The sequence below is a fragment of the Trichosurus vulpecula genome, chromosome 1 (genome assembly GCF_011100635.1).
Source record: "Trichosurus vulpecula isolate mTriVul1 chromosome 1, mTriVul1.pri, whole genome shotgun sequence".
Taxonomy (NCBI): Eukaryota; Metazoa; Chordata; class Mammalia; order Diprotodontia; family Phalangeridae; genus Trichosurus; species Trichosurus vulpecula.
Genome location: NC_050573.1, coordinates 334,939,470 through 334,964,180, shown reverse-complemented (window position 1 = coordinate 334,964,180; position 24,711 = coordinate 334,939,470). Strand labels below are relative to the sequence as shown.

At 37.2% G+C, this 24,711-nt stretch overlaps 1 protein-coding gene across 1 annotated transcript in view; it reads right to left on the bottom strand.

The window, feature by feature from the left end:
• The window catches only part of MYO10 (myosin X), a 253,056-nt gene that overhangs the window by 45,760 nt on the left and 182,585 nt on the right, over window positions 1-24,711 (bottom strand). The window contains exons 20-21 of the mRNA XM_036755560.1: window positions 625-749; window positions 389-503 (exon numbers count right to left, since the gene is read on the bottom strand). Coding sequence (XP_036611455.1) covers window positions 389-503; window positions 625-749 — 240 coding nt within the window. The remainder of the gene's footprint in view (window positions 1-388; window positions 504-624; window positions 750-24,711) is intronic.

Below are 24,711 nucleotides of genomic sequence, written 5' to 3'. Positions count from 1 at the left end.
AGTAGGTCGACTCAATTTACCTAAGTACCACAAACCATTTCTTTGCTAGTGTTTCTCTAGTATAGAGTCTAGCAGTACTCAGTTTACAGATACAGAAATGAAAATGCTTGATAAAGTAAAATGGAACAAATTCTTAAGAAATTTTGCATGCAAAAGGCAGCTTAGGGTATTTTTTTAAATGGTGTTTAATGAAAACATCCAATTCAACAAACAGCACTACCTTGAGCAGAACAGTAGGTTGGGTTATGGGGAAGATACAAAGGTTAGACAAGATACAGTGTCTGTCCTCATGGAGCTTAAGAGCATGGAGAACATCTATTTTGAGGATTTGAAAGAGATAACTATAGTCATGTTAAAAGCATGGAAGGGTAATCACGGTAATTCTTACCTTAGTCTTTCCAAGCTGCCACTCACTGTTGGTGTCATCATAGTGGTGAAGCAGGACAGTGCACTTCCCTTTGACATCTTCAGGAAGAGTCAGATTTCTCATCAGTACTTTATACCTGTGAGCCACATTCCATATTTAGCTGGTGTAATGAATTTCCCTTAACTTCTATTCTCTAAAACCCTTTGTAAATAGTAGGACACAATGTACTTCAATGGTGGAACAGAACCCTCACTTACCTTTTACAAAAATCCTGAAAGGGTCTTCGGACAGGAAACCCAGCTTTTCTTATTCTCACAGTCTCCAGCATCCCAGAATATTTCAGTTGGTTAAGCACCAGTGCTTGATCAAACTGATCTGGCATCTAAAGAGAAATAGGGAAACTTTAAATAAGGCACCACTGGAATGTTTTACGAAGTATTTTTCCTCAAGAACCTCAGAGAGATATCAGGACACCAGCTTTTTTGTATCTGCAACCTAATATTAACCTTGTCACAAGAAAATTGTGGCCCAAGGAGGTCATCTAGTCTCGTATTCCCATGGTCACAGCAGTGATCATTGGAGGGGACAGAAAAAGGAAAAAAAAAGGACATTCAAGTCTTTCTCAATTTCCGGCCTGGTAACCAACCTACCTATTAATTTCAAGTTAATTACAGTTATCTATATAGAGAGTATGAAAAGAAAGTAACATGTTTATGTAATTAAAGGCATGAGAAATCAAGGCAAAAGACTTAACAATTATAAAAAAAGAATTCCCCTCATCTTTCCAGTTACTAAAACACATCCTAAATTCTGACTAAATAGTATTTCTTCAGCATGAAGCAGACTAGGCAGGCAAGTTAAGTGCCACATTTACAGTGTCTTAGCCACTGGTTTTGTTTGTCTAATCAGCCTTTCCCTTTCATTTCATTGGGATCTTGCCATCTTAGTTAACTCTCTATAAAGACAACTGTGGGGCGGCCTCATAAACAGCTTAAAAGTATGAAAAATACAGAAGCAGCTCATTCTCTGTTCCTAAAGAGAAAATCTGTTTAGTTTATCAGCCAGTCAACACAAAGCTAGGCTTAAAACTTTTTATACATACAACTTTTGCAAAGGCAATGAAAATAAATAAAAAAACAACAACAATGAGTCTTGGTTTTTCAGATGAAATAATTACAAGTTCTTCAACTAGTAGAATGCTACATTTCAAAGAAAAGTCATTGTCCTCCAAAAACAACAAAAAAATAGAGTGCATTTTAAGAGCAGTCATCTGGCCCCGACAGTTTTAATTCTTAATTATTTAAAAGCCTATTGAAGAAAGAACTAGAAACATAATTATTATCATTATAACTTGAGTCCAAATAGATCTTCCAAACTCAATTGTTTTTTAAAAAAAAAAATCTTATTTTGTAGTACCAAATATCACACATCAAATCATAATATCTAATAAACTGTCTTGTTCTTAAGATTACTATAAAATGTTTAACTGATTAGATATACCTAATGTTTTCATTAGAAAATATAATGTGACCAGAAAGTCATTTATATAGAAAATCATATTGGCTATTTACCTAAATCAAAATTATTTATCCCAAGAATAGCACAGTTTTTAAGACAAACTGATGGAGAAGGTATAGATAAGGCTCATCCATTTTGTTAACTTTAAATTCAAACAAACCTTTCTAAAGATAATAAATCTGATATTCAAATTCCTTAGAATAAACTATCTTGTGCTTGGGAAAAGGCTCTACACCTGACTCATACCAGGAAAAAAAAGCACACCATTCACTAATTTTCTCTTTTCTTCCATTCTACTTTTGCTTGTTTAACAGTCAAAAGGAGTTCTGCAATTACTTGGCTGGAGAGCCGTGAAAACAAACTAAAACAAACTACTCTCACCAACTTCATACATAAAGCTCAGAAACACCGTCTTACCTTCTCCTAGGTAGTCCCTATAGCCTTCTGATGGGCTCTACAGCCAAAATTCATATGGAAAACAACAGCTACACACTGACCTTTTCCCCAGGGCGAAAGACACCGAACAATAATGAACACCATTCCTGTGCTTTAAAAAGTGCTCAGTCACCATGGCAACCCCTCCCATTCTGGGGATAATTAGTGTGGTGTGGTTGTAGGATTTGATACAGGAGAGAGAGAGAGAGAGAAAGAACAGGGCGGTGAGATTCCGCCACCAAACACTATTGCTACTTCCAATCTCCCATTGAGATTGTGTTTCTGTCCCCCTTTCACAATAATTTAACCGGAGGAGTGGAGAGAAGGGTCTATAGGCTGCTTCTCACTGCGGGCAACATACATTGCAATCATGGCAGAAATACTGCATTTCTAATAGCACTGTTATTTTGGTCTCAACTTTTTTTTTTTCCTCCCCAGTGAACTTAATGTTGAAAGAAAACACAGTTGGAGCCAGAACAAGGAGCAACTTAAAGGCACTGGGCCTTTCAAAACTTCTCAGCTGTGCTTTGGTCTTAACTGGTAACTAGTTTTTTTTGTTTTTTTTTTCTTTCCCAGAACTGGAGGTTCAACTAAAGAAAAGTCTCCAGCAGGGAGGAAACATGGAGTTATAGATGGGGACAAATGGGTTAGGTTTCTGAGGGGATGGCTGCAGGGGAAGCACATATTCACTAGCTTCAAGTTTCAGGAGTACATAACAAATATCTTTTAGTGCTGATTTACACCCTCTCTGGATTGTTTGGTATCCAGAATTTCAAGTCACTGGGGCTTTCAACCCAAAGGCAGACTGCAAAAATGTATATGAAGCTCACAGGCACTAAGAGCAAACCAGACCCTTATTTCAGGTTCAATCAGGTGGTTTAGGCCTAAGAAGTTTTTTTTTTTCTGGTTTTCTTATGAAAGGCTTGATTTCAGTCAATTTTCCATTAGATAAAGGAGTACCTATTAGTACTGCGCTTTTAAAATAAGGCAAAATTTAATGATGTGTATTATCTACAACATTTTCTCACTTCTATGAACTAGGTTCAAATTCTGAGAACGATTTAAATGAAAATGCTTCACTCAAACTGCTGCTTGCTTTGAAATTTTATTTCTACACACTAACTCAATAATTCAGAGGAATTCATTCAAATTTTATATAAGACATGTCCCTGTCACCGTGCAAGATCCACCGTGAAGCAAATAAGAGTAAGAAATATTGCATTTAGTAAAAAGAACTGCTACCTGCACTTTGTATGTTTCAAACTTAGGGGGCCAGGGAGAGATGGAATTAACTATGACTGAGAAACTAACCTCAATTCTCCCCCAAATCCATCCTTTCACAATCCTTCAACTTTAATAAAATGAATAGTACATTCTTATGTGAAGGGCCAGTCATTCTGGAAAAAATTATCCCAAAGATACCAGTTTCTAAGCCTAAGCTTTTTTAAGTCTTTAAAAACAAAGTTTCATTTAGAAAAATGCCTTCCCCATTAACTGGCTGAGAAATGTCTTCCAATGTCTACATTTTCCCCCTGGCTCTAACATAGGAACGACTGGACATCTTCAAGGGAACTATCCCTATGCTGGCCTCAGCTCCATCAGGGCGGTTATTAAATATTATCAGATGAACCTTGTGCTTTAAATGGTTTTTCAGCCCTGCTCATTAAGAAGGCTATATCATTTTCTTGACCTTCAAAACACTGGGCAGAATAATTTGGCCAGCAAGGAGGACATCCCGTACTCACAGAACACGCCCTCCATGTGCTCCAGACAAGGAGCACTTAGGACTTTTGGGTCACTTCTGGAAAGGAGGCAGAAATGAAACCTCTCCTTTCTCTGTCCTCAGGGGGAAGGGAGTGGGGGGAGAAGGGGAGAGGAAGGGAGGAGGAGAAGAAGGTGGAGGAGGAGGCTGGTCACATAACTCCCAGGGAGCAAGAAGAAAGCACAGGGTTCAGACGCTATCCTTTTCTACACCAAATAAGGCTGTCAGGCTGAGCAAACATTCATTAACTGCCTACTGTGTACGAGGCATTGGTTGTACAAGACCAGGGAGTGGAGCAATACCTACTCTCAAGAATTTATCGGGGGTGGGGGAGTGGAGTTACAGAGGAAGAAAACCAGCGCCTCTAAAAACACAGATGGCCTAAATATAAGGGGAACGAATACAACTATATACAAAGTAGTTAAATTCAAGGTGGTTTGGAAAAAAGGGCCTCGGCAGCTGGAAGAAATCAGGAAGGCCTTCCTGCATAAGTTGGTGCTTGAGCTGCACCTTAAGTGTGATCCTGAGGGTCCCCCAAAATCCTTTCAAGGAGTCCTAGAAATGAAAACTATTTTCATAATTATGAACATAGCTAGGTGGTGCTCCTTAAGTCTCAACTAAAATCCCACTTTCTACTGGAAGGCTTCCCTAAACCTTTGTAGTTACAATGTTTTCCCTCTTTTAATTATTTCCTACTTATTCTGTATAGATCTTGTTTTGTATATATTTTTGCTTACATGTTGGCTCCCCCATTAGACTGTAAGCTGCCTGAGGGCAAGGACTGCCTTTTGCCCATTTTTGTATTCTCAGTGCTAAACAGAATCCCTGGGACGTATGAGGTGCTTAATAAATGTTTACTGAATTGAATTACTGAATTGCATTGGTACAGTGGGTTGAGCACTGGGCCTGGATTAAGTAAAACCCGAGTTCAAATTCAGCTGCAGATAGTTATTATCCGCATGACCCTGGGCAAGTCACTTAACCCTCTCTGTTTCAGATTCCTCATCTGCAAGATAAGGATGATAAAAATAGCATCTATTTTCCCAGGTTGTGGTGAAGACCAAATGATACACTATTTGGGAAGTATTTAGCACAATGCTTTGCAGATAGGTCCTTAAAAAATGGCTGCTCCCTTCCTTCCTACTAAGAGGGTATTTTCCTATTAAAATATTCTTCCCTTTCGCAAGTTTGTATCTGCCCAAGGCTGGACTTTTTTTTTAATAAACACTATATCACAACTGATTGAATAGAAAAGCAGACATGAAAATCTAGCCATTAAAGATATTTGCAAAACTATTTAAAACAATGCCACTTGTCTCACTGTATTTTGGTCTTGAAAAACAGGTTTTTTTTAATAACAAAGTTATTTATATTAACACATAATGAGTATATTATTATAAAAGAATACATCTTTTAAAATATTAATAACTATTTTAATTTCTAATATCATAAATATATAGACTGAAATCCTCAATATTTTTTAAATTTATAATTTATCTTATAATATAAAGGGGTCCTGAGATTTAACAAGTTGGAAAGGTGCAGGCTTAAAAGAAAGGGGACTTTATGAGGTGGAAGGAAGGAGGCAGTGTATTCTAGGCATGGGAGATGGGCAGTACAAAGGCAAATAGATGGATGATGAATGTTTTGAGTGAAGAACAGAAAAGGATTGATGTCCAATGAGGCTGAAAGACAGGTTGGGGGCAGTTTGCATATGGCATTAAAAGCTAAAATGGGGATTTTATATTTTATCCGTGAGGTAGTAAGAAGTCACTGGAGTTAGCTGAGTAGGGGAGACATACAGACAGATCTTCACTTATGGAAAATCACTTAGGCAGGGAGACCAATTAGGAGGCTGATGAAATTATTTAGAGGAAAGAAGGGTCTGTGGTTTGTTTTTTTGGTGGAAATGATTCAAATGGTGTCATGAAAGTAGAAATGACAAGATGTGGCAACTGAATGGATACAAGGGATGAGGATAGTGAGCAGTCAAAACTAATGATAAAGAAATAGGTCTGACATACTGGCAAGATGATGGATGGTACCTTTAGCAGAAATAGGGAAATCTGGAAGAGGGGAGGGTTTGGGAATGGGGGTAGGAAGGAAGATAGCGAGTTCCATTTTGGATATGTTAAGATTCAGAGTTCCTCAGGACATCTGATGGTGATAATAGTAGGGCTGACTGTGTGTGTATACACTGCTAAATATGCTTGTGACTATTTTATGCCTTCACAGACCTGAGCAATATAAATGGAAACTTCAAACTATGTCTAATAAAAAGAAAAACTTTATATCTATATCGCCAATACAGTCTGAAGAACTTTGCTGCTGCAGACAGAGCACCTGTATGCAGATCTTACCTCTCATACTTAGTATCTGTGGACCTTGGGCAAGTCACTCAATCTCTCTAGGCCTCAGTTTATTTATGTGAAAAAATCTGGGGCCAGACTAGATGGCCTTAAAGGTCCCTTCCAAACTCTGTATCTACAATCCTATTATGTCCATAAATTATCCATTTAAAAAACAGCATTATTAACACATTGGGTCCCCCCCCCCACACTCCTGGTTCCAAGGTGAGATAGTTAATTAAATATTTCTGCTATAGTTTTAAGTCCAGTGATTTAAAGTGTTTTTGAAGGTTAAGCTCACCACTTCTAAATTCATCACCATGATGCCAACTCAAGCTTTGACTGACACCACTTTCCTTGGCCTCCTTTCCCCTCTGTCCCCACACTGAGTGCCCCTCCTTTGTCTCCCTACTGCCCTGTTTTTCTGCCTCCTTTTCGGTGTTGCCTCCCTCTATTAGACTGTAAGCTCTGAGGACAGGGGCTGTCTTTCTTTTTGCTAATTACTTACTACTGTGCCTGGCACTTAGTAGGCACTTAACATAATGTTTATTGGGTTAGATTGAAGTTATATAAGTTCTTCAAATGTGTAAGTCTTATAATTCATGCTAGGGAGCCAATTTCAGCATATTAGCTCAAAAGATAAAATGCTGTCATCAAGGCAAAAGACCTTAGTTTACTAATAACTGGCAAAAGAGAAGGGTAAACAATTAATTTGCTAATTGTTCTACCTGGCTATAAACATTGCCTAGCTCCAAGGCAAAATATGGATTTTCAATAAAATAGAGGACTTTCAAGCTTTCTCAGTGAAAAGACCAGAGCTGAATAGAAAATTTGACTTTCAAACATAAGAATCAAGAGAAGCATGAAAAGGTAAACAAGAAAGAGAAATCATAAGGGACTTACTAAAGTTGAACTGTTTTGTTTACATTCCTACATAGAAAGATGATGTGTATGATTCATGAGACCTCAATATCATAGTAGCTGAAAGGAATATGCATATGTATATATGTGTATACATATGTGTGTCTATCTACGCATATGTGTAGGTATACACACACACACACACACACACACACACACACAAAGGGCACAGGGTGAGTTGAATATGAAGGGATGATATCTAAAAAAATAAAATCAATTTAAGGGATAAGAGAGGAATATATTGAGAGAGGGAGAAAGGGAGAAATAGAATGGGGTAAATTATCTCACATAAAAGTGGCAAGAAAAAGTGGTTCTGTAGGAAGGAAAGAGGGGGCAGGTGAGGGGGAATGAGTAAATCTTGCTCTCATTGGATTTGACCTGAGGAGGGAATACCATACACGCTCAATTGGGTAGCTCACCCCACAGGAAAGAAGGAGGAAGAAGATAAAAAAGGGGGGATGATAGAAGGGAGGGCAGACAGGGGGAGGAGGTAATGAAAAACAAACACTTTCGAAAAGGGACAGGGTCAAGGGAGAAAATTCAATAAAGGGGGATAGGTTAGGAAGGAGCAAAACATAGTTAATCTTTCACAACATGAGAATGGTGGACAGGTTTTACATAATGATATGCATGTGGCCTATGTTGAATTGCTTGCCTTCTTAGGGAGGGTGGGTGGGGAGGGAAGAGGGGAGAGAATTTGGAACTCAAAGTTTTAAAAACAGATGTTCAAAAACAACAACAACAAAAAAAGTTTTTTCATGCAACTAGGAAATAAGATACACAGGCAATGGGGCATAGAAATTTATCTTGCCCTACAAGAGAAGAAGGGAAAGGGGGATGGGAGGGGAGTGGGGTGACAGATGGGAGGGCTAACTGGGGAATGGGGCAACCAGAATCTTGGAGTGGGGGGAGGGTAGAAACAGGGGAAAAATTTGTAATTCAAACTTTTGTGAAAATCAATGCTGAAAATTAAATATAATAAATAAATTTAAAAAAAAAGAAAAAAAACATTGCCTAGCACTAATACTTTTGACGTGGCCCATGTAATTTTGGTATAGAGGCAGTTTATACCTTCAAAAGAGCAGGATACATAAAACTACACAAATCTTAATGTTTGGTGTTCTTTCTAATGGAAACAAACTCTTAGAAAATTTTGGCTTTGGAATAATCTTTAGGGAACTAAAGTTCCAGACAACTATAAAGCAATAAGAAAAATGGTATACATAAAGCGCATTGCCAAAGAGATTTACCTAAAGTGTGGGTCTGACCACATTATTCTCCAACAAACTCAAATGGATCACAATTACCTCTAAGATCAAATATAAAATCCTCTGTTTGGCATCTAAAGCCCCTTCCGACATATTCCCAACCTACCTTTCTAGTCTTACTATATTCGCCCCTTTGTGCATTCCATGTAGAGACCAACCAAAATGGCCTTCTTACAGTCTCATTACACAGTATCCCCTTTGATGTACTCTATAGTACATGCAACACATGCCAGTCTTATCTCCCATCTCAAGGCATTCTTTCATCTCCATCTCTGGTTTCCTTCAAAACACAACTCAAGCACCATCTTCTACATGAAATATATTTCCTGATTGCTTTAGTTACTAGGACTTTCTCCTGTCAAATAACCTCATAATTTTTATAAATATTTCCTATATGCTTATGTGCATACATGTTTGTAGGCGTCATGATACAACTTAAGCTCCTTGGGGGCAAGGATTATCATTTTTATCTTTTCTATTTTCACTGCCTAACGGTACCTGGCATGGTGCTTAACTAAGTGAATGTAAAGCACTACGGGTATGCTATTATTACTCCTGAGGTGTTCTGTGGGCAAAAAGGTATTTTTTTTCTTAATTGAACACATACATTTTTATATAGCCTTTCCCCAAATTATGAGTTTTTTAAATCTTTAAAGGTAAATTTAACACCTCTACCAGCCAATCCAATGAGCATTTACTGAGTACCTATTACCTATATGGCCATTTGGTGTTTGTGAGTGTAAGACATGGTCCCTGCTCTTAAGAATATTATACTTAAGAAGCTTTAATCTACATAAGTAGAATTTACAAAGTAATGCTTGTTCAGTGTGGATTTACAAAGATGGAGATATTACAAAATGCTAAAGGAAAGTCATCTTTTTAAGATCTAATCTTATAGTGAAAGTAAGGGATTACTGAATATATTACAAAAATCCTCAATATTTGTGACTAAAGGCTTTTTTGAGCAACCTAGATTTATCATCATATTTATCAAGGCAGCGATCTTTCTACACAGATCAACTTTGAATCCCTCTCCAACACAATAAATTCAAACAAATAACACTGAATCAAAGAATGAGCACCTAAAACCAATTAAAAACAAAAATAACTGGGCAAATTAAGCACAACTATGATTCAGAAATGAATGGTTCTAATGGTACAAGTGGAGAAACTTTACTAATACTTAAAGAGAGATATGTAAATCAATATCTTGCTATTTCTACTAGCATGCTGCCTTGCATGTACTCACATGTATACAGTGCTTAATATTTTACAAAGGACTCTCCTTACACAACCACCTGGCCATGAATGAAGTAAGCAGGGTGTATGTTATTATCCCCATTTCTCATATGAGCAAACAGGCTCAGAGAGATTAAATGATTTATTCATGATTGCGCAGTTAATAAGCGGCAGAGCTAAGACATGAACACTTCTGATCTCAAGTACAATATTTTTTTTAAACTATAATGATCTTTTTCAAGGCACCTATGTGATGAAGTAGAGTACTGGATTGGGAGTCAGAAGACCTGAGTTCAAATCTGACCTCCGTCTTATGTAATCTCTCTGCCTCAGTATCCTAATCTGTAAAATAGGGATATTGAAAGCACCTACGTCTCAGAGTTGTTGTGAGGGGAAAAAAATGAGACAATGCTTGTAAAGCACACTGGAAACTGTAAATACTATGTAAATGCTAAGTGGTGGTGGCAGAAACAACAACATACGAAGCTGTTCACTGTTCAGTTTTTTTTCCAAGGTGTTACAAAATAGTTATGTGTCTGATCAAACTCAAATCTCAGCAACAGGCACAGGCTTCTGTCCTAAGAAGGCAAGGGAGTAATGGAACAGTGGGGTATAAAATGATTCCCAAAAAATGTGGGGAAAAAAAAAAGAACTGAATAAAAGGAATGACTGTCCCCAGATACCAAAGACTCTCTACGACTGTTATAGGAGTGAACAGTTTTTTTTTTTTTAAATGTGGTATAGTAAAAAGAGTGCTGGACTTGGAGTAAGGAAGGCCTGAGTTCAAGGTTACCCCAGACATTTAATGGCTGCATGATCTTAGGTAAATTACTTAATTTCTCTCACCCTCAATTCTTCACCTGTAAAATGGGAACTATACAACCTAACTCAGAAGGCAATTGTGAGGATTAAATGCAATAAAACATGTAAAGCTCTTTGCAAATGTTAAGGTGCTATATAAATGTCAGCATGAAGGTAGGGACAAAATGAAGCCTAACATATAAGATCCCCTGTTGGTGACTCATTTACTAAACCTTGGGAGAATGTAAAATTTACACAAAATAGGCAGATTAGAATAGGTACATCCGGCTTGAATGAACTACTTTCTGGACTTTAAAATGCACCAGAATATATTGGATCAAACTTAAAACAAAACCTAGCCATCCTTTTAATAAAACTTCTACAAAGATGTCATTCAATTTCCCTGTTTATGATATGAAAATTGAAGCCTAGGGAAGCAAAATAACTTCCCAAATGACACACATCTAATTACTGAAATAGGAGATCACATTTAGACCCGGTAAGAACCTCGGAGTGTGTCCCAGGATGCTAGGATCAGAGATTTAGAGCTGTAAGGGACCTTAGAGGCCATAAAGTCAAAAACTCCTTTTAGAGATGACAGAGCTAAGGACAAGGGAATGGTAATGATTTGTGCCAATGCCTTAAAAGTACACATCAGAGTTGGGATGTGAATGAAGTCTATTGGTGTCATGACATCCCTACTATGTCTCATTTCCAAATTCCAGTCTAATGTTCCTTCTCCTGCACCACGTACATATTTAAGCATAACCAAAAATAATATCTAGTCATCCATCAAAGGAAAAAAAAGAAGATATAAAATGAAGAATAGCTAGTTAATGGGTATTATTCATTTGGCATGTAACTCTGGACAAGTTATAACCTTTCCTATACTCAGTTTCTTCATCTTAAAGGGGTAAAGGATTAAACTAATCATCTCTGTAATTCCTTCTAGCAATAAAAGTCTAAGAGTCCTTGGTCTCTGATTCATAGAATTCTAGATTTAGAGGGGGAAGGGACATCGGAGGCATTCTAGTCCAACTCTATCATTTTACATATGAGGAAACTGAGGCACAGGAAAGTTAAATGCCATGCCCACAGTCTGTAAATTACAATTAAACATGGGAATTTCTACACACTTCAAGGAAAACTCTAAATATTTATAGAGAAAAAAGCCTACTTCTCATAGATGAGACATTCATTTCATATTTACCTATGAATTTATAAGGATGACGATGGCCAGTCTAACATGAGTATAAGGAACAGTCTTAGGCAAAGATGAAACTTAAAGATTATCTATTCCAACTTCCTTGTGTTACATCTGAGTCAGAAAGGTGATATAACAGTGTTTAGCATACAGAGAAGGAGCACGGTTCCAGTACTGGCTCTGCTATTAAACAGCTGTGATTTGGGGCAAGTCGTTTCACTTGTCTGCTTCATCTATAAAATAAAAGAGTGAGAACTCCAGTCCCCTACAGCAATAACATTTCATGAATTCTAAGTTCAGGATGGGGGAAGTGTGGCTAGACAACATGTTTTTAAAAGGGGATTTAGGAGTTTCAGTGGAATGTAATCCAAATCAACAGTGTGACACAGCAGTTAAAAAAAGGAAATGCAGTTTGGGGTAGAATTAAGAGGATGGCATCCAGAACAAGAGAAGTGACATTTCTATCATACTCCACAGCCAGAGTATTTTGTTCAGTTCTGAGCATCACATTTTACGGAAGACACTGACAAGACAGAGCATGTCAAAATGGGGAGCAGCCTCAAGGCTGTGTCATATGAAAATCTTTTGACGGAATTGAGACATGTTAAGCCTAAAGAAGACTGGGAGGAGTACAAGAGAGGAAGAGGAGTGGGGCAGGACACATGACTTTCTTCAAATATCTGAAGAATCGTCATAATGAGCAAGATTCAGACTTACTCTGTTTGGCCTCAAAAGCCAAACAATGAGGTGGAAGGAGTAGCAAGGCCAACTTTGGCTTGTGACAAAGAAACAGTTCCCAATAGAACTGTCCAAAGGCAGAATGACTTGTGTCTCAGGAAGCAGTAATTTCCCTAACAAGGACACCTCCAAGTGAAGGGTGAATGATTATATTAGAGATACCCATTCAAGTAGACAGAATACTGTACTTGTACTCATAGCTTGCCTCTGATGGGTGCTAGCTGTATGACCCTATGCAAATCACTTGACCTCTCTCTGCTTGGTCCTCATTTGTAAAATAAGAGAGCTGAACTAAATGATCATTGAGATCTCTTCTAAACCTGTAACCTTTATGATTCTATCATCTACTAAGTCAAGGCTATACTCTCACCAATATTGGGAGTTCCATATGGTGATGAAATCACAGTTGATTTAATTACAGTTCTAAGCACATCATATTTGGTATCCATCCACATGTACCAGGTATGTATGCCTCCATCAACAGAATGGAAGCTCCTGGAGAGGATGGACTGTTTTTGTCTTTTTTATTACCAACACCCAGAACATAGCAGTTGCTTAATAAATGCTTGACTGATTATATGTAGATAAACATATTTATAAAACACAGGAAGCTATAGTATGGCTCGGTAATATAAAAATATATGGCCTTGTGAGTTATATGAATTATAAATCTAAACACCAATGTGATTATTAATAGTTACTATGTAACCTTAAATCAAAGACAACTTCTCTGGTATATAATTTTTTTCTTTATAAAATGCTGTTGGGCTTGTTGTGACGAGTAAACAAGAATGTACTTCAACTTAAAAGAGTTATAAAAGCTTAACAATAATATAAGGGAAGACAGTTGCCTTAGAAATGGTCAAAGGGGAAAACAAAGGAAAATTTAGATGGACTCAACATGTAGCATTTTTTGGGTGGGTGATTATGCACAGTTTATGAAGGAGGAAAATGATTACTGATAGGAAAGAGTAAAAGCTAAAGAGCAGGCTTTCACAAGAGATCTTCTTTAAGAACCTTTATGAATTGAGAAAATAGGCAGAGAGTAACTGAGTTATTGGATTGGAGAGCTTGGCCTAGCAAGACTGGGCTGAAATGGCATTTACAGGCCTCTGAACTAGTCTGCCAGGGAGCGAAACCAAACTGAAGCCTGACACTATCCACAACTCTCCCTCGCCTCTGCAAACCACTCTGTACTTTACCTAGGCTCAGTGTACAAAAAAATGTTAGAGTGAATTCTGCGTATCTGAAATTGCAAAATGAGAACTTCCAAATCCAATGTCTATAATGAATTTCTATAGCCCTTCTGATACATCGTGCCCTTTAATAAAGCTGAAATGATTTAAGTTTAATGAGCTTAAAAAAACCTCCATCATTCTTATGACAGGAAATACCTTAAGCAGTAGCAATGAGACAGGCTACATAATTCTAAATACATGTATCTCTTCTTTTAAATAAAATTCAATTTTACACTACATACAACTTTTATTACGTAGATGATGAATTGTGACAACTTAGTTTTACAGCACCTTAAGCTTGAAACTTTTTAAAGAATCTTCAGGCTGAGGTACACTGTTACACTGTGTTAGATCCTTGAGGATAGGGACTATATATATCATAGTGCCTTATACCTAGTAGGTGTTCAATAAATACTTTTCAAGTGAATGAATGAATTACAATCAACACCTACTAGCAAAATATAATATTGCAAATCAGTTCTATTATCCCTGGGGAATACCCAGGCCAAAATGAGGAATGAACTTTCCAAAAGCTGCAAATATACAGATGGAGGGATTTTCCAAGCATGAGAGGAGTTCCTGTGACCTGAGAAGTAAAGATTTGACAACAAGGAGGTTTCTGAGTTTGTGACACCTTTCTGACTCTAAAAGGGCTAAGCACTTCTAGCAGCAGAACAGCCAACACCCTCTGGGCAGCCTGGCCTCATCAATCAGTCTTAGGAGGACTTTTCTCCTGGGGAATTTTTCTAAGACAGTATCTCCTTGATTTGGTAGAACTTAATGGGAAAATAGGATGTTTTGTAATCAACTTTTCTTAAGTATTAAAAACAAGGGAGAAATGTATGAAGAAAATTCCCTGATTGGCTTATCTAATAATAACTTCACAAAGAAATAAATTCACAAAGAAAAAATATTAAGAAATCTTCCCCACTTCCTTACAGATATGAGGGATTATGCAGACACTGTAAATATTGTCGAACTTTTTCAATATCAGCTTTACTGAACTATTTTTTCCTTTTTGCCCTTTGTTGACATGGATGGTTCTCTATAAGTGAGAGAAGGAAAGGTTATTTTGGGAAATGTAGGCCATTTATGAAAGACAGCAGTAAAAATTTATTATAAAAATTTTCCCTTGATATAATTCTTCCATTGGACCATAGGTATAATAATAATGATTCACATTTATACATCACTTCTTATTGCCAGGTTCTGTGCTGGAGTTTTACAATTATCATCTCATTTAATCCTTACAACAACTCTCAGAGGTGGATGACAGGACTGAAAGAAAGATGGGGGGGTCACTGAGTTCTGCTGCACTTCTTAGTTATTACTTGGAGAAATCTCTCTCTCACACACACAGGCAGACACACACACACACACACACACACACACACACACACACACACACACACACTAAATCCATTGGAGGCATATAAAAGCCAATGTGACATCACATTGATTAAGCAACAATTTTCAAAACCTCACTGAAATGTAGAAGGGTTCTACTGATTCAGGATATATTAAAATGTATTTTGAGACTCACATACAATGTTTTTTACAGAGAAAGGATAAAGAGGTGGGATATAAAAGAGAAAGGTATAGAGTAGGCTATACAAATAGCCCTCTTTGGTAAAGGTGACAGAAGGTAAGACTCGGTACAGCTCCCATCTGGAAATCTCCACAAAACCTCCTCCTTCCCATTTGTATAGATGTAGTCTGTTGCATTTTTTTCTTAAGGAAGTTAATTAAAGCTTTTAATCTCTCCAAAATAAAATTCAATCTGGCCCCTCCGTCCCTTACTGTTTCCCTCTGTCCACCACATTGTTAAGTGGTCAGCTGTATTCCCTTGTACCTTGTACTCCAGACGTAGTATGACAAGTCATGCTGTGAAATACTAATTAAAAGGACAGCTGTCGTTTGAAAACTGTCACAAGTATACTTAAATCAAAGTCACTAAGGCCTTCTTTAAGCACTCTGCCAGATGCATAATCACTCTGGTTACAAGAAAATGAGTCTCACAAACTTAACAACTTTTTTCTATAGTATGATAGTATATTTATAATACATATAACATGTATTTATATATATATATATACATACACACACATACACGTACTCTTTCTCTCTCACCTATATCTCTTTAACATTTTTTTTTCATTCAGGTAAAAAGAACATGGAAGAATTTTAAAATGAACATAATGGCAACAAAGTGAACTTAAAGAGCTTAAATCTAAGGAGAGGGAGAGAATAGAGAAAGATGGAGAAATGAATAAGATGATACCAGAAAAAGGAAGAAATTAAAGAGTGGTCCCTTCAGTACCCAAGAAAGTATATTCTCAGAAAACCCCCGACAAAAAAATAACTATTATATGTCACCTTGGGTCACTGCTACATTTGTTTTAAGCCACATTAATAGAAGTTGCAATCGAATACAGTGATAATGATTCATACGTATGTATGTATGAGTTAATATATTTAATTCTCTTTAAGGTCCTCAAGCCTTCTTTACAGATACTGCTAAAATAATCTGCAAGACTGTGACAGCATACCTATTTTGCAATAAATTAAAAAACTAAGAGTCATAAATAAACCGTACCAGAAGTGTTTTGTGAAAGCCAGTTACTACAGCAATAAGTGCTCTATTATTCATTCATCAAATAAGTATTGAGTAGTATCTAGGTTTAAAAGACATTGTGATTGGTGACTCATGGATTAAAATGAGAAGTAAAACCCAGCCCCTCCTCTCAAGGCCCTTATAACTTCGCAAGAGTAACTCTCAATTTGGTAGCATGGTCAGCTGCTCTAAGCTTTATATTCAACTATTTGAAAATTCATGGGGAGTGGAGAGGGAGACAAGATCAGCAGAACAGTGGTGGTCAGTCAGTAGACAGAAGTGGTTAGACATCAGAGGACAGATACACTAAGACTAGTTATTCAGAAGAATCTGAATTATGGTCATTATAGATGCCATCAAAGAGCTGACAGATATTTGAAAGAGTAATACTGAATTTTAAAGCTACAATAATTTATAAAAATTTACAATAACATATTTTTTAAAAAATTAGAATTTGAATCACTAGATTAAAAAAACACAATTTTGGAGATCATCTAGTCCCACTCTGACTTAAAGATAGGGGGAAAATTAGGTCTGAAAGAATTAGGTGATTACTCTTCATTTTAAGACTATTAAAAGGTAATGATTGAATTTATAAACGTTGTAACCTAGACTTTTAAAAATATGATACAATTTTTTTAAAGTTATGTGTGTAAATATTAAGCCTTCAATAAAAGAATAAAACAGATTAAAGTTAAATTACTGATAAATTCTACTTTAAAAGAGGTTAGGGAGAGATCTGGAGGATATACAACAGAATCCAGCTTCCTAGGAATCCTTTTTTCCCCCTTATTCATGTATTAAAGTGACTGCCCACAAGCCATAATGGGAAATTAGCCAGTCTTAGATCACAGCCAATATCTGATAAGTATAAATTAGCAACACCACAAAATATTCCACTGAGCAGCTCTGAGTTGCTAGGAAACGGGAGGTCAGGCAACATTCAAAGGCCGGATTATTCCCATCCTCTAGTACACTTATAGAACTCTATTCATCCTAAATTCCCAACTCTGTGGGTGCTGGGCTGCAAAGACTCTGTGACCCAGCACTCACGGAACCTAATTGTGATTCTGGTCTTCTGAGTTCCATGACACTGTCCTCACTGAATTCTGAACAAATCTGAATTTCTTCTCCTTCCCTTTCTCTCCCCCCATGCCCCCCAGCCCAAGGTTCCAGCTCTATGATTCCATGCTACTTTTATTTGCAACTTGGCAACTTTTCACCAAGTTAATAGCTCCTGTGAGTCCATAAGAAAGAATAGTTTTAAAGTCCATAGCAACTCATGACCTGACTGGCAAAGATTTTAAAAGCATTATTTTAAAACTTTTTTAAAAAATGAAAAAGAAACATGCTGAGGGCCCATTGTTTGTGATCAAAGGAACAGGAGTTAAGGGAAACAAAAGAAGTTATCACCTGTCTAGTTTATAAAGAAAGGCTGTATGTACGTAAAGTGCTTTGCAATTCTTAAAGAGCTATGTATCAGTTCCTATTACTATTTTCATTATTGTGTGAAGCAATAAGCCATTCTTAAGTGTGTATTTGACTATTCTGAAGATAGGATATTTTGAATGCCATTTCCTTCTGTAGCTCATTCTGTTCTGATTCAGTACTTAAATCCCTTGATTTCTTGGATGTAAAGAGGAGTTTGACAATACCTGAATCATGTTGTCTCTAATTCTCCCTTATTTCAAACCAAACTCTACAGAACTTATTTTAAAGGATAAATCATTTTTATTTTATAACTTGAAGGACCCTTGTTTATAATAGTTACTAAGCATTTACTGAGTTATCCTATGAAATGAACACATCCCAGGACACCCACATGACTAAGAATTTTCTGTGAGTCACTTATTATATCTCTTTACAGTATCTTTATTAATTTTTTCAACCAAGTTGAATTTTAAATAACTTGGGGTCATTTATAACTCACATAAGGATTTTTTCAAGGAAACTGAAATGTTTAGCCTGCAGGAAAGAAAACCTATGAGGAACATAACTATCAAAGTATTTAAATGACTGTCATGTGGGAAAAGGATTAGATTTATTCTCTTGAGCCCCAGAAGGCAGAACTAGAAGGGTAGAAGTTGACTAGAAGGGGAAAAAAAAGTAAGAATTAGAGATATTCGACATTGGAATGGGCTGCTTTGATGGAACTAAGGTTCATACTCAAGTCTTTTAGCAAACATTGGGTAACTACCTGTCAGGTGTGTTCTAAAATAGATTTGACTAGATGGTCACTAAAGTCTGTCCCAACTCCAAAATGCTGTGCTGTCAGGATGAAAATCCCTGAATGAAATAAATTTATTATTTAGAGGACCATTAGATGACATCTTTACAACAGGTAGAACCACACATGCATGCACATGCGTGTACACACACACACGTCCCCCCCCCCCGTGATGATATATATGGTAACATAGTAAATCAGAATAGATTTAGATAAGACATTCCACTCCCTTGAGTTCAAATGCTGCCAGCCAAATTGGGAGAATCATAGAACAGGTAATCACTATGATTAAAGGATACGATTATGACACCCAAATGAATACTCAAATAAAAATAAAACCCTGCCATTCTCTGCTTTGTTTCTACCTCACTACTTTTAAGAAATCTGTTTCTAACTCCCAGGATTGTTGTGAGGATTACATTTGTAAAGAGCTTAGCATAATGCCCAGGATATAGCAGAAGCTTGTTGCTTTTTCCTTCCTGATGGGCCCACTGTAGCAGGAATTCTTGTTTGGGTATAGGTTGGATGAGATGACCCTTGAGGTCCCCTCTATCTCAGAGATTCTGTGATCCTTCCTACAGATGAATGGGGTGACACCTCTGCTCAACACTGTGAATAAACATTATCTGTGATCCCTGAACTGATAGAAGAGGCTTCTAGTGGCAGGGTCTCCCAGGATTAGTGGTATTCCACATGCTATCCCTTTAGGAAAAGAAAAAAATGTGCACTATTTTGTGGTAAGTCATGAAGGTCTTCAGAAAACAATTTCATCTTCACTTTAATTCACTACAGCGTCATACCACAATATAATTCCAGCATCAGATAAGGATTTCCTTCCTTCTTTCCTTCCTTATGGAGCTTGAATGCCTATTTTATATCAGCTATTGTTTTGTCTGAACAAGAGAAGGGGAAGAGTTTTAATAATATAACTGCTGGTGATGCTATTTGTGTTAACACAGGAAATACCTTCTGGCACGGCTTCAGAGCCAAGGTTAGTCTTTTTCAAAAGCGCTGACAAAAAGTAAGCTCTACAGATGCTACACAATGGCTACGGAACTGGGTTAGTATGAGATGGGTTCTTCATGGAATGCAGGTGTTTGGATTTATACAGGATCACAGAATTAGATCTTGGGGGTCATCCAATACACTCTAACCCCGTAATCTCATAGAATAAATGGAGGAATAGAAATCAAGTGACTTTCCTAAGGTCACACAGGCAGAGTATGTATTTCAACTCCTGTTCTCTGACTCTAAATCTCTTCACTGTACTACAGTGTATTTGGTCCTGTACAACAAGCAAGTGCACTGGGGATGAAAACTGCTAAATCTAAGCAATGTTTTCTTAATCTACCTGCATGTACAACATGTGAAAATGGTTTCTGTTATTGGTAAAAATGAAATAAGCCTGTATTTGAAAATTTTATAAAAGTTAGAGAGGCGAGGCATACTTGTTGACAGCATATAGTCCACTGTATTAAACACAGTAATAATAACGAGTAGTATTTATATAATGCCTATCATGTGTGAAGCGTTGTGTTTAAGTGTTTTACAAATATTATTTCATTATCATCCCCATTTTATGGTTGAGGAAACGGAGGTAGCCAAAGTTAAGTGATTTGTGCAAAGTCACAAAATTGTTAAGTATCTGAGTTCAAATTTGATTCTTCCTGACATCAGGCCCAGAGCTTGCTTCATCCACTAAGTCCATTGTCTATCATAACCTTTAATGGAAATAATGGAATGCATTAAGAATGAAGTATATCACTATCAGGTAAAAAGATTTCAAGAAAATGAAGGGTCACGCTGCTATGAAAGTGTCATAGCTTAAAGGTGTCTGAAACAGCTCTTGCAACGGTCACAAAAATGCTTTCACCCTTATTAGCATGTTTTTATAAATTCAAAACCTGAACATTTCCAAATGCTATTAGTATTTAATGGTATTAAATTTAATTAAAATTTTCAGAAGCATCAGTTTCTACTCTAAAGACTCCATGAGTATTTTAACTGATAAGATTCAACAGATGAACACTGACAATTTTCCAAATCAATTGTGAATGTTTTTGTCTTTCCCTCACCCCACTCCTCACATTAAAAACAAGACATTTTTGTATTAGCATTTGGGTAAAACTCTTAATGCAATCACTACCCTACAGCAACTATACACCTAAAAACTTCTGCTCAACTGTGCTATCTTGACACTTTCTGATATATCTTTCTTTGAAAAACCACACTTTTAGATTTCATAATAAGCTGTAACCTTGCCCATATTCTTCAATATTCTTCCACAACTTCTCCATGAAGTAACTTTTTTTTCAGTCCTTAAAGTTTTCCTCAGATTTTATAACACTATAACCCAAGGTCTGGACAGTATTGTCATGTAGATAGAACAGGGATGAATGAAATGTGAGGCACACCAAATACGGTGGGTGGGGGTAGAGAATGAGAACAGGCAGTCTGTACTTTCAAAGAGGCCGAATCTAGGACAACTGCTCATCCAAGAAAGTGGATCTCACCAGAAAAGCTTTACTATTGTCAGTGGCACATTGATACTTGGGGTTTTCTTTCCATCATTTACTTTATATTTCTACTAACTGCATAAAATAACTAACATAATGATATCCTGCACTTCTATATAGCATGTCATGGTTTAAAAAGTACTTTCTTCCTGAGGCTTTGCTGAATGTTAGGGCTATAACTTCTTAATACAAGAACCAAGTTCATAAATGTAGTCTCTCTGATGTTCAGTGGTAATAATGGGGACAACAGAGACAACAACAAACATTCCTATAGCATGTTAAGGTTTACAAAGCACTTTACAGACATGGTCTCGTTTGCTCCTCTCAGCAACCATGAGAGGTAGGTGCTGTTATGATCTCAATCTTGTAGACGAGGAAACTAAGGCAGACAGGAGCCAGTAAATCAAATGAGAAAGTCTCATCTAATTTACAGTCGTAAATGAGGAAGAGCGAATGCACGACCAGAATCCCGAGAGCAAGACTTGTTTCACTTTTGTCTTTTTATCTCCAGTGTCTAGGACAGGTTCTGGCCCAATTCATAATCGATTACAAGACTAAAAGAAGGAAATAAGCATTTATTAAGCACCCGTGATGGGTCAGGCATTGTGCTAAGCACGTCACAAACATTATCTCATTTGATTCTCACAACCCTGGAAGGTAGGGGCTCTTATTATCTTATTATTAAGGAAACTTAAGTGACTTGCCCAGGGTCACGCAGCTAGTAAGTGAGGCCAGATTTGAACGCAGGCCTTCTTGACTCCAGACCCAGTGCCACCTAGCTGACCCAATGACTTTGGGCAAATCATTTATTGCTATTTCTGTTTCCTCGTCTTTAAATTCCTAGACAATCTACCGCATGGGATTGGTGTGAAGATCAAATAAAGTAGTTTGTAAACCGTAACACATTATATATGTCAGTTATTAGTACAGAAGCAGGAATAACAGCAGTATTAACAAAGTAGCAGTAGTAGTTGTGCAATAGTATGGTGCTACATATCCCAACCTGATGGGGAAAAAGCTACTACTATCTGGAATTGGATGGGAGAAAGCTGCTATCGATCTGCCTAAAAGCTGCTACAGTTTAAAAATATTCGTACCAAGACTGAAATATTTTAAATATTTAGACTAGAACTGTATTTACACTGATTTATTTATGAATAAAAATGCACACTTAATACAAAAAGGAATTGTTTCTTACTTTTCAAGGCTTCCATGCACAAAGCAAGTATATGGAGTCCCTACAAGCAATGTAATATAGACCATTCAAATAAAACAGTGTCTACCCTCGAGGAGCTTCTAATTTAGTTGGGGACAGAAGTCATTTAAAAAAGTATAATGTATGGTTAAGAAATACTTTGGAAGGTTTGAAGAGAGACAGGGCATTTCTGGAGGAGGGTGGGTTTCAACAGGGTGAGAGAAGGCTAGTTTGATAAGGAAAGTCTCCATCAGATAGGCAGCATTTGACTTGGATTTGAAGACAGGGTGGGTGAAAAAAAAAAAACATCCTGTGTGGAGAACGCATAATGAAAAAAGGTGGTAAGGCAGAAAAGTAGAGGAGGCACGAAGTCAGGGCACATTCAAATAGAAAAAGCTCAGTTCAGAGCATAGGTAGTTGAGAAGCGGAATCAGTTGAAGTGATGCCAGAGAGATGTTAGAACCAAATCACAGCAAGCATTAAATGCCATGCTAGAGTTTTATAAGGAATAGGGAGTCATTGAATAAAAGATTTACCCAAAGTCATTGGGTCAGTTAGGTGGCACAGGAGATAGAGCACTGGGGCTAGAGTCAAGAAGGCCTGAGTTCAAATCTGGCCTCACTTACTAGCTGTGTGACCTTGGGTAAGTCATCTACCTCTGTCTGCCTTTGTTTCCTCATCTGTAAGATGGGGATAATAAGAGCCCTTACTTTCCAGGGTTGTTGTGAAAATAGAATGAGATAATATTTGTAAATATTTATATTTTGTTTTCATTTTTTAAAGCAAGTGCTTCTGAAGACAAGTAGATAGGAATCAAAGGAAGGACAAAAGGAAGTAATATCTATGAAAGCTAAAGGAGACAGTTTCAAGAAGGGGTTCATTAATTAAGTGCTAGAGAGGCCAAGGAGGAAAAAAGACTAGGAAAGAGCCATCACATTGAACTAAGAAGGCCACTGGTAATCTTAAAACAATTTCAATTGACAGCTAATAGAAACTAGATTGCAAGATGGTAATGTTTGAGTATAAGGGGGAAGCTAGATGGCTCACTAGATAAGAGTGCTGGGCCTGGAGTCAGGAAGGCCTGAGTTCAAATCTGACCTCAGACACTTACTAGCCATATGACCTTGAACAAGTCACTTAACCTCTGTTTGCCTTAATCCACCAAAGAAGGAAATGGCAAACCACTCTAGTATCTTTGACGAGAAATCCCAATGGACAGTGTGGTCCATGGGGTCACAAAGAGTTGGACATGACTGAACAACAAGGTTCGAGTAGATGGCAGTGAGTATAGACTATACTTTTGAGACTTCTACTAATCAAAAGGGAGACAGGGTAATACTTTGGCAGAAGAGCTTTGTTTTAAATAAGGAAATCTTGGGTATATCTCCAGATGAAGGAAAAGGAGCTAGTGCAAATGGGGAAACACAGGATATGATAAAGTAAAAGGTTCTGATTGAGGAAGAGGAGACAGGATCAAGAGCATAAGGCTAGCTTTCCAAAAGAGGAAGGATGAGAAATTCTGAGGTAGAAAAGAATGTATACTCTCTAACCAGAGCCCCAGCTTTATCCCATATTTCCACCCTCCGGACACAGAGCCCTTATCCTACATGTCTGGCCCTCAACTCCTTGGACCAAAAGAATGGCTGCTAAGGGACTGGGGTTAGAAGAATTTTCAAGCTAGTGGCCCAATCAATGGCAATGCAAAATGATGTAAAGCGTACTGGATTGGAGTCAAAAAGCTTGATTCCTGTCTTTGTTCTGACATTTACTAGAGATGTGACCACAAGCCTCTCTGAGCCTCGGTTTCTTCATTTATCAGAAAGGGATAAGATCTAGAGTGTAATTACCTTTCAATGTTGCAGAGAGGATCGAATGAAGTAGCAGGTCAAGCAAACCCTCTGTACGCCTCCAAGTGCTATGTAAAAGCAGTTATCTTTATAACTGTGACTGAATATTAGATCGGGGATATCAGGGAATTTTAGCTGGGGGAGCTCTGGAGAACAGGAAAGGCTGCAGCAATGGCAGCTGTACAGTACAAAAAGCTGCAAAACACTTTTTTGTTTGTTTTCTGGTAAATCATTTTTTTCTCCATTCCCATTTCATGATACTATTTTACACATTTAAAGTTGATCAATTAGACCTAAGTAATAAAAACTATATTGCTGAGGAAAGAAGAAATATAAAATGAAATAAATGGAATGCATTTTACTGGACACTATAATGACTGATTCAAAATCCAGATTTAGTCATGTGGAATTCTGAATGGGTTACTACATTTAATCCCAACATCCAATCTCAATTTCTGCTGAGTATAAATTTT